At 41.7% G+C, this 15,049-nt stretch overlaps 1 protein-coding gene across 2 annotated transcripts in view; it reads left to right on the top strand.

The window, feature by feature from the left end:
- The window catches only part of LOC139608651 (glutamate receptor ionotropic, NMDA 2C-like), a 54,568-nt gene that overhangs the window by 11,355 nt on the left and 28,164 nt on the right, over window positions 1-15,049 (top strand). For both annotated transcript variants that reach the window (XM_071462613.1, XM_071462612.1), the window contains 5 exons: window positions 1,007-1,379; window positions 2,329-2,427; window positions 12,551-12,616; window positions 13,641-13,829; window positions 14,595-14,935. In XM_071462613.1, coding sequence (XP_071318714.1) covers window positions 1,023-1,379; window positions 2,329-2,427; window positions 12,551-12,616; window positions 13,641-13,829; window positions 14,595-14,935 — 1,052 coding nt within the window. In that variant the 5' untranslated portion in view covers window positions 1,007-1,022. The remainder of the gene's footprint in view (window positions 1-1,006; window positions 1,380-2,328; window positions 2,428-12,550; window positions 12,617-13,640; window positions 13,830-14,594; window positions 14,936-15,049) is intronic.

The raw sequence follows: 15,049 nt of genomic DNA on the forward strand, positions 1-15,049 counted from the left end.
CAGTCAAAAAGCACAAGATAATGTATTTCTGGCATACTATGACTATTTGCGTTTGGGGTCATAATTACAAGGGGGTTCTGGTCAAATTGTTCAGGGATTTTCAACTGACAGTTCACTTTGGTTTGTCATTAAATGGTTATATGTCATTCTGAAGGGCATGGAAAAATAACATATTTTGATGTGGTTAAACTGAAGAACTTCAAACTAGTACGACCCACAAGCTAATAAAGTCAAGTGCAGATTTACATGATCGGAGGGGTTTGCTGGAATTTAGCATGTGGTCATCCTAAATCAAGGATGATGAAAATCCGTCAAGTAAAACTGAATTTTTGCCTCTCAGCAACTAAGAACAGTTGTCAGTTGGGTGACGTGAGTATTTAATTACACTTAAATCAACGTCACCATAACTGGAGTTGGACATTTGCACAACCCGTTTGTTAGCTTATGAGGGTGCTATGTACATATGGACAGATTTAAACAGCTGTTAGTTTTACTTCTCATAGGCAGATAACATCACACCATGTGGAGAGAGAGAACAGATGAAGTAATGTAATGTGATGTGATGTAATGTAATACCAGTGATGAGGATCGAGGGCCTGTTTGACAATTTTGGCATCCTGCTTTCACTGTGTGTGTGTGTGTGTGTGTGTGTGTGTGTGTGTGTGCTGAATCAGAGATGTGTATAGATGAAGAGGTGATTACAGTCATGACACTGGGGGTTGGATTATGGAGGATTACATGCATGCATACTTGCACACACACATTGGCACACACACACACAGTTTTCTCATGACACAAGAGTCTAAATGCAGAGCTAATACTGTTGCACAAAAGGGTCAGAGAGAGACAGACCAGGAGAGAGAAATAAGGGATGGATATTTACTGATGGATTATGAGGCATTATGTCAAAAACATCATAAGAGTAAAGCAGCTTGTATGTTTGACTGTTGCTCTTTCTTTTCATTTTCCGTCCCTCTCTCTCCCTCTTCCCACCCCTTCCTTCCAGGCAGTAGGCAGGCAACATGGCCATTCCCAGGGGACAACCTCCTCCCTCACCTTGGCCTCCACTTTTCCTCCTCCTCCTCTTCCTCCTCCTCCTCCTCTCCTCCCCGCTGCCCCTGCAGGCCCGGCCACTCCTTCTCCACCCGTCCATCAACGTGGCGGTGGTGTTCAGTGGCTCCAGCTACCAGAATGAGGTCAGGGGTCGCCTCAGCGGGGAAAACTTTGTTGACCTGCCCGTGGTGGTCAGCCCCGTGACCGTGCTGGTCAACGACACCAACCCCCGTGACCTGCTGACACATCTCTGTGACACCATGGCAACGGAGAGGCTGCACGGTGTGGTGTTTGAAGATGATGTGGGCTCAGGTGCCGGTGTTCAGGTAAAAACGATTTGTGAATTTTTGGGCTTTTTTGATAAAACATCCTCTCCAGAGTCACGGTGCTCAGTCACCCACATCCGTGTTTCCTAAAGCTGCACAAGGAAACACATCATGTAAAAAAGCACCTGTCCTGTCAGCTTAAATCACAAAGTGGAGCCGCAAAAAAATAAAAACTAATTGAGATGCCAAGCATGTACTCCCTTTGCTCAAATTAAATTATGGTGGTTGGTTGGTTGATAGGGTTTCTGATTGTAAAAGGAGAAGGGGTGACATCAGATCATGAAAAGAAAATGTAAATAACCCATAAACATCCCACCAACTAGGGGAAGGAGTGCTGAAAATACCATTACTTTTTAAAGAAATCCTACTTCAATGTAGCCAAAAGTAATGTGTAAAAGTCTACTTAAATAAAAGTTAGAAAGTCTTTTATTTAAAATGTAGCCTTATTAGAAGTTAAATTTGCTCTCACTCTTTAAGCACTTCAGTGATTTGTTTTTTGAAAAAGGCTAAATCAGATGAAACCTGTTGTTTGGGATGGCCGACAACTATCATGTCACCTGCATGCTCGTGTGCTTGTGCGCCACAACAAACAAAGGGGCGAGCCACTGTTTTAAACGATGCCCCATCGCTAGTTGTCAAAAAGTCCACAGGATACCTTTAAGGACTTTTCATCCATGTGGTCTTCAGAGTTGGGATTGAAAGTTGAAATCTAGAGCAAATTTGATTTTATGATATTGTAGCTACTAAATGGACCTTGTGGTGTTATTGTTTTGTCAACTGCTGTTTCAAAGGTCAGGAATGAACTTATAGTCCAATACCACGGGGTTTGACCCATGACTCACAGCACTAAGTTAAGTCTCAGGACTTAGTCTAAAGGCCCTTTGGTGCCTAACTCTGCACAGTTTATCTGTCCTTATGCAAATACTGTATCTGTGTGCTTGGTCTTCAGGTGGCAGAAGTAGCACAGATCCTGGACTTCCTCTCCACTCAGACATCACTGCCAATAGTGGGCATCAGTGGTGGCTCTGCAGTCGTCATACCATACAAGGTAATGTCAAAGTAATGAACCAGTCATTTCAGCACTGACCCATCACCTACTAGCTTGACTTGGGTGTGGAGTGGTCCGGCTTCTTGCTGTACCACAGTGATGACACAAAGACACAAGAAAAAAAAAAAGATTTGAGGAATAGAACGAACAACAGGCTGTAATGTAAACCCTGTCAGCAGCAGCACTCACTCCTCACAGCCTCCTGTCTTAGTCAGAACTCTTCCACACCGGCGTCATTCAGCTTAAAACAACTTAAGTAGGTCAGAGCGGTGAAACCTACTTTGGGAAGCAACTCCCTGCATGCAAATATTTGGATATGAGCAATACAGATGGGTGAATTATCAGCAACGACTACAGCCATCGACCCTCCTCTAATCCCTGGCTGGGAAAAGTCTGAGTTGTGGGAAGGGAAACTTTCCAAGGGGAGACGAGAGCTACGGGCGATCAATCAATCATCCCTGCGCACTTGAAGAGCAGCAGGTTTTTCCTGCAATGATTTAGCATGTATCTCATTGTTGAATGGAGACGGAGAGCAGTGAGCCGTGTAGTTAGATTGTAAAGAAGAGATTAATGACACCAGACAGGTTCTTAATCTGCGTTTTTTCTCTACTTTTGAGAAGCAAAATGGCTCTTCCTCTCACTCTCCGTGTTTTTCCGCTTGTCTTCCCTTCCTTCCTTTAACTGCTTAACTGCTATCATCAACACCTTGTATTTATAGAAGCAACTCTCACACATAGAAACACACATGCAAATGATCACCCTCACATACAAGAGCACACACACACACACAAAGCCAAATGGGTGCATCCTAGACCTATCCAGCATGTAAACTGAACTAAAAAGTATAGCAATGTGGCTGTGAGTGGCAGATTTCAACCCCCCCCCCCCCTTGGTGACATTTTGTAAATCATAGCATGTTTTGTTTATCAGTTTCCTGTTAATCAAAAGGTATCTGCAGATATCACGTCATAGATATTAAATAGAAGGAGTTGTAGCTGCAGGAGGGTGATTGATTTGCTGTATTTTGATGGCAGAGCGGGAGTGAGTGAGCAAGAGGCAGACAGAGGAGAGGGATGCTTCGATGAAGCTTGGCTGACAGCTGCCTGAAGGCAGTGTTTTACTGTCACACAGTCAAGTCTCCCTTCCTTCTTTCACAAGTGAAATAGTCCTTCTTGTTTTGCTGCTTGTTTTTTTTACTTCTCACATAGTCTCATTCCTCCCTCCTTTCTGTATTTTGGTTTAGCCCTTCAAACCCTCCAGTTTTTATCTTTCCCTCCATCACCTTTCCTCCCTTGACACATTCAAATCCATTTTTTTTTTTGGCTCTGTTGAGTGCTGGCTGAATCCATTAAGCAACAGGGCTGAGCGCCTCTCTGCTCTCTTGGAGCTCCAGGACCACATTAAACTGTTAATTAGACCCTTCAGGAGGCTGAAGCCCCCCACGGCTCTTATCATTCACCCCCAAATCCGAAACCATTCATTCTTCTTTTTCTTTCATTTTTCTGTTTTGCTGCCTTCTTTGTGTCTCCTCCCTCTTTCACCACATCGCTGCTGCTTCACCTTAAATTGGCAAGACGGGGTTTGTATTTACCCAAGATGAACTTTTGGTACTCATCTCAGGCAGAGCAAAAGTATCCATGAGCCTCCAAAATATTTGGGGCAAAGTTTGTGAGTTATGAATGATCTCTAGTTTGTAATTCACGAAGCTGATGCTGGCTGGCTCAGTCTGGATTATTTAACCTCTCTGATTCACAGCAGCGAAAGACAAACGCACCGATGGGACGTTAGCTATTGTACAGAGCAGTCGTTTGTCTGACGAGCCCAAAGTGTTGAGTGACAGTTCTCTATATGGCACAAAGAATAAAGCGCTCTCCTCTGAGGTGTGCCTGTCGAAGGCCTCATTCAGCCATCCTCCTCACACCCTCCCACTCCCCTTTTCTCTCTTATCCACTCCTTTGTTGTCAGCAAGGAGAAAAAAAAAGCTTGTCAGAGGTGTCTTGCACAATGGGACAGGTGGATTGGACGGAGAAAGACATATGTGTGAGTGCATGATTCTCTTAAGGGATAAAAGAGCTCAATAGTGCTTGATTATCAATAGCCTGATGATGATGAATATCTTTGATGGCGGGTTTAAAAAGAAGCAGCAGCCGCCCAGGCCGCCTATTTATGGTGCCTGTCTCAGTGATCTCTCTATGGCAAACAACAAGGAAGGAGGGAATGAGACAAAGATGAAAAGATTGAAGGGAGGAGAGGAAGTGTGTCTTTTTGTTAGATGGCACATACATCAAGCGAAGGCGAAGAGGAGGAAATGAGAAAGCGTGAGGAACGGCTGAGAGAAGGCATAAAGACTGTTCAATAGGGCCTGTGAGGGAAAGAGAAAAAATATTGCAATGTATCTCTCTAAGGAGTTGGAAATCAGAGGTTGAGTGTGTTTTCTCTTTGTGTGTGTGTGTGTGTGTGTGTGTGTGTGTGTGTGTGTGTGTGTGTGTGTGTGTGTTCTTGGCTGGCTGGCTGTGAGTCATTGCAGTGTGCTGGGTGATCATTAGAGGGTGCTGCATCCAGATGTCGAGTCATGGGAGTAGGAGAGCCGGAGAGGAGATGACGGAGGGAGGGAGGATGGAGGAGGGAGGAAGGAGGACACTACCAATGAGGCTGGGGGTGGAGTGGGGTGAAGGGAGGGAAGGGGGTTGCAACTCCAAACTTTAATGACAGTAACAAAACTTTAATTTATTTGGCACAATGTTCCACTGTCTGATAAATGAGTGTGATAGTAATGATTATCATAATGAAAACCACGTATCTCCAAATTTGGTAATTTTTAGAAACAATACATGGCCAAAAGTATGAGGACACAATATGTGCACATTTAAAGATTACACCCATACTGGGTCACTGATAAACATCTTATTCCTAAACCATGGGCATCGGTCTGCTGCTACGTCAGCCTCCTTTTCTTGTGGAAAGTCTTTCCATCAGATTTTATAACCAAGCTGAAGGGATTTCAGGATTTCATTTAGCTCGCAGTCGACGGCCCAATTCAACTTGAAGGTGTTGGATGGGTTTGAGGTTAGGGCTCTGTGCAAGCCAGTGAAGTTCTTTAACACCAAGCTGGAAAAACCTTTTCTCTTGTTGACACTGGAAATGACTTCAAATTGTTGCTATAAAGGTGGAAGCACATTATTGTCTAAAAAAAAATCAGTGTCAAAGTGCAACACAGTATGTGGATAGGGCAATCTACACACTTACAGTACAAATATGGTGTAAGTTGAAGGATTACTCACTCTTCAAAAGAGCACAGTTGTAGAGTAGAGCTATAAAGGATAAGTCTATATGTATGTGTGTATACATGTGGTTTGGGTTAAAATGACTACATCGTTAAGGTTAGTGGACGTTTGTTGTCATGGTGACAATAATAAATGCCTTGTTAAGATTTGTAAATGATTGTAGTCATGGTTTAAAAAAACAAAACAAAACAAAACACTGTCAGTATGAAAGAGGAAATGAGCAGCAGTCTTTATTACTTGGAAGGAAAGTCTGTCTCATTTAAAAATCTAGTAGCTGATGGAATTAAAGAGCTCATAAACCTGTTTATGGCGGTAAAACCTCCACCCAGATGGAAGCAAATTAAACTCAGTGTGTAAAGGCTGCTGAGAGTCCTATAAAATAGTCTAAGCTTTCTGTGGAGCTCTGACTTGATAGGAAGTGGTGAAGCTCATTCAAACTGGCATTGGTGACTTTACGGTGCTCAGAAAATTCACACACTCATAGAGTAAAAACCCTCCAAAACATACTGGATTATCTCAAAATTCACCATCACCTAGCTTCAAATATTCCTGAAAAGGTCATTTTGAAGATGAATAATTTTCATATATAAATAAAATTGCTTTAAAAAACAGTTTACTGTTTACTTTTTCTCTGTTTAAATAATGAGGTTGTGGTAAAAACATTTTTATTACAGCCACTGAGAAACTTTGGGAGAGAGCAGATGAATTAACTACAGATGACAACTCTTATCTATTATAGTGAAGCACTATTAAATCTCCCAGCCATCTCTTTTTTCACACAGTGAATGTTTAATCACTCACAAACCAGATTTTGTTCATTACAGTTGCAAACATCAAATAATGAGTGATTGTGGTTGTAGACGATAGTAAAGCCTGGAATAAACAAAGCTGACGGCTTCATGTGTTTGCCTGTAAACAGGAACCAAAATGCCTTCTAAGTGTGAACGTGATGGATTTTTGAGGCAAAGAAACTGTTGAGCTTGAGTATTGAAGTGTGTAACATCATTTATTCCAATTTGAAGCTGTCAATAGGAGATTATATTTAAGGAGTTACAGTCTCAGTCTAAAGTCACACTCTGGTTGTTATATTGGCCCGGAATGATGCAACAAGCCACACGTCTCTCATTGGATCACTGTGCAAATTTCTTTTTTTGGGTTTTGTTTCTGTGCTCAGATTGACCCGCTTTCTCCATTTGTCCTTCTGTACTTCTGTCTTCTCTCTCCACACCCCCAACCCCCTCACGTCTGGCTCTCTCTTGGCCTCATCGTGGTCCAGAAAACCAGAATCTCAATAAGCAGGTCATGAGAAGCCCAGAGCTGCCACGCAGTAATTCCCACTGGAAACTGTTTTTTATCGCTGGGAATGAAACTACGTTAATGGCCAGGCAGCCTCCAAGCTTTACAGCATGGCCCAGTAATTTCAATAAGGCAGTCAGTCAATCAACTAACACTGTGGCATTGAATGTAGTGTCATTTTTTGTGGGATTATACATCTGGGGCTGTGGCCAGGGGCTGGTAAGACTGGAAGGTTTCTCTCCATGGTTTATCCATCAGTTTACAGCCTCGTCTAACATAATGAGGACATGATTGCAATGATGGAGCTTAATTATTTAATGTGTCAACATGTGGCAAATGCATTTTTGCACACGATTCCCTCTATTTAAAGGGTCAGCTCATACAAACATATAACATAACATATAACTATGGAGATAAATACCAAGGTCATGTCCTCAGTAAGATGTCTAATTTGGTGGGTCTAATGATATAAAAACATGCAGTGTTATGTGTTATAGTGTCACACTGGGTTTTTAAGACTGAGTCTGACATGAAATATATTAAAATCTGATTATTTCCTGGCAAAAAAACTAAGTGAATTAAACAGGATTTTGCATTCTCCAAGAGGACTACGTACAGTACATGGCAGAGGAGATAAAGCTCTGGGGGCTCGTACTCTTCGGCCAGCAGGGTTGTTTCAGGAGAGAGAAGCTGCAGTTGACTTTTACAGATGCAATGTATAGATATTATTCAAACGTAATGTGCTATATGTCCATAGCTAACCCATCACTAATGTACAACTCACACGCAAAGGCTCACTGTAACCACAGCACTGTCTGTAATAACATAATACAGATTAACCCTCCATATTTGTAGTGGGTCAAAAACTCAAACATCTGGTTTATGATGCTTTTTGGCTTGTGCATTTGAGCATCACTGTACTGGTCTTTTTCCAGCTTTCTGTTTGCTACACAGGAATTATTCTTCATCCTGTTTAAAAAAGTTGTTTTATGTGGCTCTGGAGGATGTTTGTTAAGTCTGAAAAAAAAAGACTAAAGTGACTTCACCTGAGTTATCTCAGTTTGGGCTTGGATGTGACACATTTTTAAGACAGCCTGTGTTGACACCTGTAGTGGAGTTGGGAAGAAGTTTGGAGGATCGAGGCGTTCACCAGGCAGAGAGAGGGTCTGTTACGTTGCATTATTGGATGTGTAGGATCCAGTGTTTTTGAGATGTGATCCATTCCATTAAAAATCAGGACATCTCAGTTGGTCGTGGTGTTGTTCTGTGTATGGTAATGGTCTGTCAGATCCACAGTGTTGGTCCACACTGAAATATCTCAACAACTCCTGCACTGACTGCCTTGATATTTTGTATAGACGCTGTGGTTCCCAGAGGATGTACCCCAATGGCTTTTCCACCATGAGGTTCATACTTGTGGTTTTATGTGAAATTTTTCAACAACTATAGGAATTTGGTTCACATTAACTTAGGTTGATTCGCTGCCTTTTTCTCATAGTAAGATCATCGGGTCCAGTTTGTGACTAAGTACCTGCTAAACTGATGCCAACAACCTCAGCTGTACATTGTGTTTAGTGGAAATCAGCAAATTTCTTCATAGTATGCTAACACACTAAACTAAGATGGTGAACATTACCATTACTTGCTAATGTCAGCCTCCTAGCAATGTCACTGAGACCAAGTTACCATGGTGGTGTTTGCATCTGGCTTAATATCCAACCTCACAAAGCTGCTAGCATGGGTGTAAAATCTTATTCCAACCTCTTTTTCAACTTAAAATAGCAATACAGTAGTGTAGAAATACACGATTACTTTCAAATTTTCACTTAATGAAGTAGAGTAAAAGTGATAAAATCAAGTCATCGTGTAGAATGGGCATTTTCATTATATAGATCATTTATATTATTAGGTTATTTTTAATGCTACAATAACATAAAAGCAATGTTTTAATGTAGCAGCTGGTCATGATGGAACTTAGTTTCTGTACTTTACATACTGCTGGGTATTGCAGTATGTATGCAAAACCTTAATTTGCTGGTATTTATAGCCATCAGATAAATGCAGTGGAGTAAAAAGTAAAATATTAGCCACTGATATTTAAGCATTAATACCAGAAATAGTAACAATGAAGTACACATACCTCCAAATGGTACTAAAGCATAGTACTTGAGTAAATGTACTTTCCACCACTGGAGATGAGAGCTTGCATATACACAAACTTGTCAGGAGATTGACGAATGACAAGTCTGAGCCCATATGTGAGTGAGCAACTGTATCTGTGACCTGCTTCCTGTTTGACCGACACCAGTCTTTCCACCGAGGGGAGGTACAGCACAGAGTTCTCCCCGAGGGAGGAGAGGAGTGTGTGAGCAGCCACCATGTCCACCGTCTTCCTGTCACATTACCATACGCTCCTGCTGCAGGACTGCTAATTACGTCTGTGTGTGACAGCCGCACTGCCAGGGTGGCGAGAACAAGACGGCTGGGAAGTGGAGGATGAGGGTGGGAGGGGTGTGTGAGTGTTTGAGAGTTAGACGTGGAAGAGAAGGTAATTTTGTCGTAATTCTTGCTTCATTTCACTGTGAAGGAGAAAGTCGATGCCTTTCAACACATTTGCTTCTGGCTTTGTTTGATTTTTCACAATTTAAGATTCTGCTAATTGGAAAGTGATGAAACAGTGATTGGCAAGGGGGGAGGGAAGGGTGGGGGTGTGGGGGAGGGTCACCATATTATTTGTTTGTTTAATAGCTCAGACACAACTAATTGGATTTTAATGACACTTCCTCAGATAGTCCACCTCACCACTCTTCCTTCGCTTCAGCTGAAGTGGGACATTATTGGTAACCAGGACTTCTAATCCAGAGGCATTTTTTATTTATTCACTGAGAGCCTGACATGGTTGTGTACCGCTATTTTTATAGCTATTCTGGTGCACAGCCCAGTCAGTGGTCTAGTGGAGTTTCAGCCTCCGGAGGTGAGTCTCAAACAAGCTCCAACAGAGATGAAACTGGTAAAACTGAGTGAAGGAGAGTCTAGCTGTGATATTCCTGTGGTATTCCTCAGGCTGCACGGCTCTCTGGGGCTTTGCAGAGGCTCTGAGCTGTGGGAGAGGGAACAGCAACAGGAAGAAGAGATGACAGTTAGTCACCTCAGAGACGAGAACAGACTGAGAAGATCTGAGACCTGGTCCCAAATGGCACTTGACAGTTTAACACTATCTGCTCTCTCTCTCTCTCATGCATGACCTCTCTATCTGCGTACAAGTGTGTTGGTGTATTTTGGGATCCTCCCAGACTTCCTTCTTAGCTTAGTGTGAGATGCTGCTGTACAGTTCATGAAGAAGAGCATGTTACTCTGATCTTCACCTTCTTGCACCACCTCCCTGTCTGTTATTGGATCAAATTTAGAATATTATTACTTGAGTTAAACCCCTGCAGAGTCTTGCACCTGCTTACATCACAGGTCTACTTATGCCTTACAGCACCATTAGGCCCCTTAGATCTCCCATCCAAGCTCTGTTACTCCACAGTCCTATCTAAAAAAAAAAAAAAGGCAGGGACAGGGCGTCCAGACTGGAACAATTTCACTTGAATCTGTTGAAACAGTTTTCTAGTTTTGCTGGTAGTTCACACCTGAATGTAGCCTATATGTTTGTGTCTCCTGTGTACATGCATATGTGTACATGTGAAATATGTAAACTGGACTAAACTTGATTGAAAAGTGAATATTTTTAAGGTAATAGGGTGGCTCCAAAGATGGCGGCATCTGCCAATCGGGCCACCTCTTGGATTGCCATGAAATTTTGTACATTCATGATATTCATGGTTCCCAGAGGATGAAGTGATTTCCCGACTTCTCTGCCAGGGTCGCTATGGGATTGATGTTTGTGGAGGAGGATGAAGCCTAATAACTTTGATGATCCCGTGACTTCTCCTCTAGTGTCAGCAGCAGGTCAAAGTGTACATTTATCCAGTGAAGTATGTCAACATTTGTGGGCTGGATTAGCATAAAACATTTTCTAGATGTTAATGGTTCCCAGATGATGAATCCTAATGACTGTGGTGATTCCCTTACTTTTTCTCTGGAGCCACCGTGAGGTTTGAGTGACATGTCTTAATAATTACTATAAAATATGGTAGCCTAAAAATTGATGACACTGTTGGGATTAATTATAAACACTTTGGTGATCCCTTAACCTTTCATCTAGTGCCATCAACACTGCATGTCAGTACAGATTTGTTTTGCTGTTAGTTTTATATTATTAATCCTGAACTTTGTCATGTAACTGAAAGGTTTTAGGTTTGTGAGAAAAATATGTGTGACAACTGCTCTGATGACCTCACAGATATAGATAATGGTCATGCTTCACTGAGAAAACTATTTTTCCTCCCCTCATGTTGACTATTTCTGCTCTTTGCATCTGTATCCAGTCCCTCAAACTCTTTTAGATTCTCCAATATTCCTCCTCCTCCTCTCATCACTACAGCCTATTTTATCTTAATTCTCTTTGAAGGACATGGGTTCAGTGGGCTCTAATAACTTTCCATCTTATCTGCCAACACACACTAATACACACTCAGTAGGTATGCAAATGTATGCAGACACATACAACATTGGACCACCCCTTCCTGACAGAAAGAGAGCAGCGGGACTGAGTGTTTGCAGTTCAGAGACACTTGTACCAGACTGAGGCTGAATATGGACAATCAAAGCTCTATAGTAAAATGTCTATGAAGGTGCAAACTCTCATATAAATGTTCATAGTAACTGTTGCACATAAAACACATTTGAATGTTTGCTGTCATATATAGATATTATATTATTATTATAGATTTACAACAATGCCTATTAGGAGATCATAGATATTTATAAAGACTTTTAAACCCAAGTTAAGTGCCATGGTCCAAGCATACCTCACTAAAAATTCTTTCTTTCCCTGTGTTTGTCACTTCTTCTTATCAACTTAATTGCTTTGGGAAGGCCTATGTGAATTTTAACAGTGATGTTTTGTGTGATAGGATGCTTATTGAACAAGAGGACAAAATATTAAAATGCACAGTCCTAGTAGCAGTAGTGCTCCATTCAAATTTAGATATTCTGCAACAGTAAGGGTGTTAAAGGTGCAGCTAAAGTGAAGAGCAGCAGACAAAAGTTAATTTGAAAACCTTTCGTCAGTTGGCTTCTGTTGTGACAGAGAGTTCACAGCTGTTCTTTGATCTTCGTTTGCTGATTTACTCAGGATATTTCACCTTCTTTTCACAAGGTGAAGAATATTTCCTGACCCAAAGGCCCATTCAGGGCTCAGGATGTATTTTCAGAAGTGCGTGTTTGACTTTTGCATGAAGATTTTTGAGAGATGAAGAAACTGTCCTACAAGGACAGGACAAAATTTCAACCCCCTTTTACAGCAAACATCCATCTTGCTGAAATGTCTTTGGAAAAAAAAACAGCACCAAAGATGCTGTTGCTTCACCCATATTTCATTTCACGAAAAAGATTTTCCCCACTTGAATCCATAAATGAGACTCTCTTACTCTTCACAGGCAGAGGGATCCTCCTTCCTGCAGATGGGAGCGTCTCTGGAGCAGCAGATCCTCTGCATGTTCAAGGTACAGAAATGTCAAACAACAAAAATCTGTGTTGTCATAACAAATGGTGCGAGCGTCAAGTCTGATGGCTGATTAACACCATGGAGGGAAACCCTATCAATCAGTGGGTGGAATCCCAGATCTGATGTTCTGACCAGTTTCCACAAACAAATACAATCTGTATTTAGGATGGATTTTACAAATTCTCATGCGATTAGAGGGATTGTTTTGGGAGTCAGCCGGATAATCTCAGTTAAGTCTGTGATACCCCAACTTCACCTCGTCATCTAGTGGGAGCATTTCTACAGCATCCATTGTGAAATTGACAGGTTTATTTGTGAGGAAATGCATTAAAAAAAATCAGTTAGTGTTTTAAAAACTTTCTACTTTGTTCCTGTGATTACTGCCATGACCATTGACCCCAACCTCAGGCTCAACGCATATTAAATTACAAGAAGACTCATTCACAGAGACTAATGAGAGTCTAATGCAAAGTTTAATGCTTAAAGGAAAAGGTCTGTCAAGATACCACGACCCGGATACTCAGTCATCCGGGTCATGGTATGTCTTAGAGCTCCACGAATGTAATTGGACTTGCTTGAGGTTCTTGAAGACGTTTCACCTCTAATCTGACATGACCCCCAAGGTGTTAACAACCCCACAAGAAGTGAAATGCCAGGAACTCTCCACTAGTCAGCTTCAACTGATGGTGAAGACGTGAAATGTCTTCAAGAACCTCAAGCATGTCCAGCTGCCTTCGTAAAGATCCAAGAGCTTAATGGAATAGTTTGGGTTGATGGGAAATACGCTTATTCACTTTGTTGCCAAAAGTAAGATGACAAAATTTATACCACTCCTATAGCTCTATCCAAAGGTAAGGAGTTAACATATTATATCTTGTCTGTTTAATCTGTTTAAATTATCTGTATAATTTCCCATTATTGCTGAACTGTTGCTGGATGTGAGGGTGGTACTGAGCTTGTCATCATCAGTGCTTCATGCTGTTATACATGCAGTGATTCTAAACAATATGTCCCTGTTTCAGCTCATGGAGGAGTACGACTGGGGCGAATTCGCTGTGATCACCAGCTTGCTGCCGGGATATGACACCTTTGTTGATATAGTACAGTCCTACACAGATACCTCCTATTTCCTGTGGAATCTACAGGATATTTTGACTCTGGAAATGTCTGTCGGGGCCAACGATGCGAGGACCAAGCGAATGCTGCAGCAGGTACGATGAGGCACATGGCTCCTGGATTGGGTTCCACAGTGCAGCTATTTGTAAATCCAACACAAGTTTGTGTGTTAAATCCTTAAATTCTTCTACTACTGGCTAAATAGGGTTACACTGTTGAAATTTAAAAAATGTTGTAGTTTTAATGGTGCAACTTTGTCCAATCAAAAGCAACCAGCCACAGCATCAACAATTTAGCATTGCACAATTTAACAACTGCCAAAAATAACAGTTTAATGGGCAAAATACAATAATAAACATAATTATTATGAACTCTTTAAATGTACATATGACTTTGTTTTGTCTCTATACATGTGTGTTTTAGAGTTAATACTATTCACTACAGTTCAGGGACAGTGGGAAATATCCAATTATGCGAACCTAACCAACTATTTGGTAGCTTAGTCGAATGTTATTGGCATATTATTTTCTGAAATATAATTCTTTCCACTTTACATATATTTTTTGAAAAAGTATTTTGAAACCAGTCATATGATAACAAACCAATGCTAGCTTTGACATTTATTGGGTGTACATATTTGGTAGAAACTGATGTCTGTGTAAGAACTCGTTTGTGTGTTTGTATTTTATTTATGTTGCTGTAGTTTAGTGAATTTTAAAGCTCCACTTAGTAAACGCTACCCTCACTATGTAATGACTATGCTAAGTTTGAAACTTATGAACAGCTGGAGTTACTGGCTTCTGGTGACCTACAGTAGTGCTGCATGTTCAGGCTGTGTTTTCTTGTTTTTCTGTCTGCAGGTGGACTCTCAGGTCCTGCTGGCATATTGCTCCTATGAGGAGGCACAGTACTTGTTCCATCAGGCAGCCGAGGTGGGTCTGCTGGGGCCGGGCTACATCTGGATCCTCCCCAGCCTGGCTGTGGGCAACCCCGACAGCCCTCCACCTGCCAGCTTCCCTGTTGGCGTGATTGGTGTAATAACAGACCAGTGGAGAAAAAGCTTGCGGCAGAGGGTGAGGGAGGGAGTCGCCATCGTAGCCAAAGGGGCCGAGAGCTTCAAGAAACAGTATGGTTTTATTCCTGAGGGACATGGCGACTGCAACAGGCCAGCTAAACATTCAGACAACAATACACTGTTCAGGTGAGGCGTACGTTTGTTGCCTAAATTCAAGTTTAGTACTGTTTTAGACAAGTTAGTGATTGTTACTGATGCATAGACAGAAGAGCACAAGCCTTTCATGCTTCTCACATGAGC

This window comes from Trachinotus anak, unplaced genomic scaffold (assembly GCF_046630095.1).
Source record: "Trachinotus anak isolate AG129_WGS33_773 ecotype Australia unplaced genomic scaffold, CSIRO_AGI_Tana_v1 ptg000025l, whole genome shotgun sequence".
Lineage (NCBI taxonomy): Eukaryota > Metazoa > Chordata > Actinopteri > Carangiformes > Carangidae > Trachinotus > Trachinotus anak.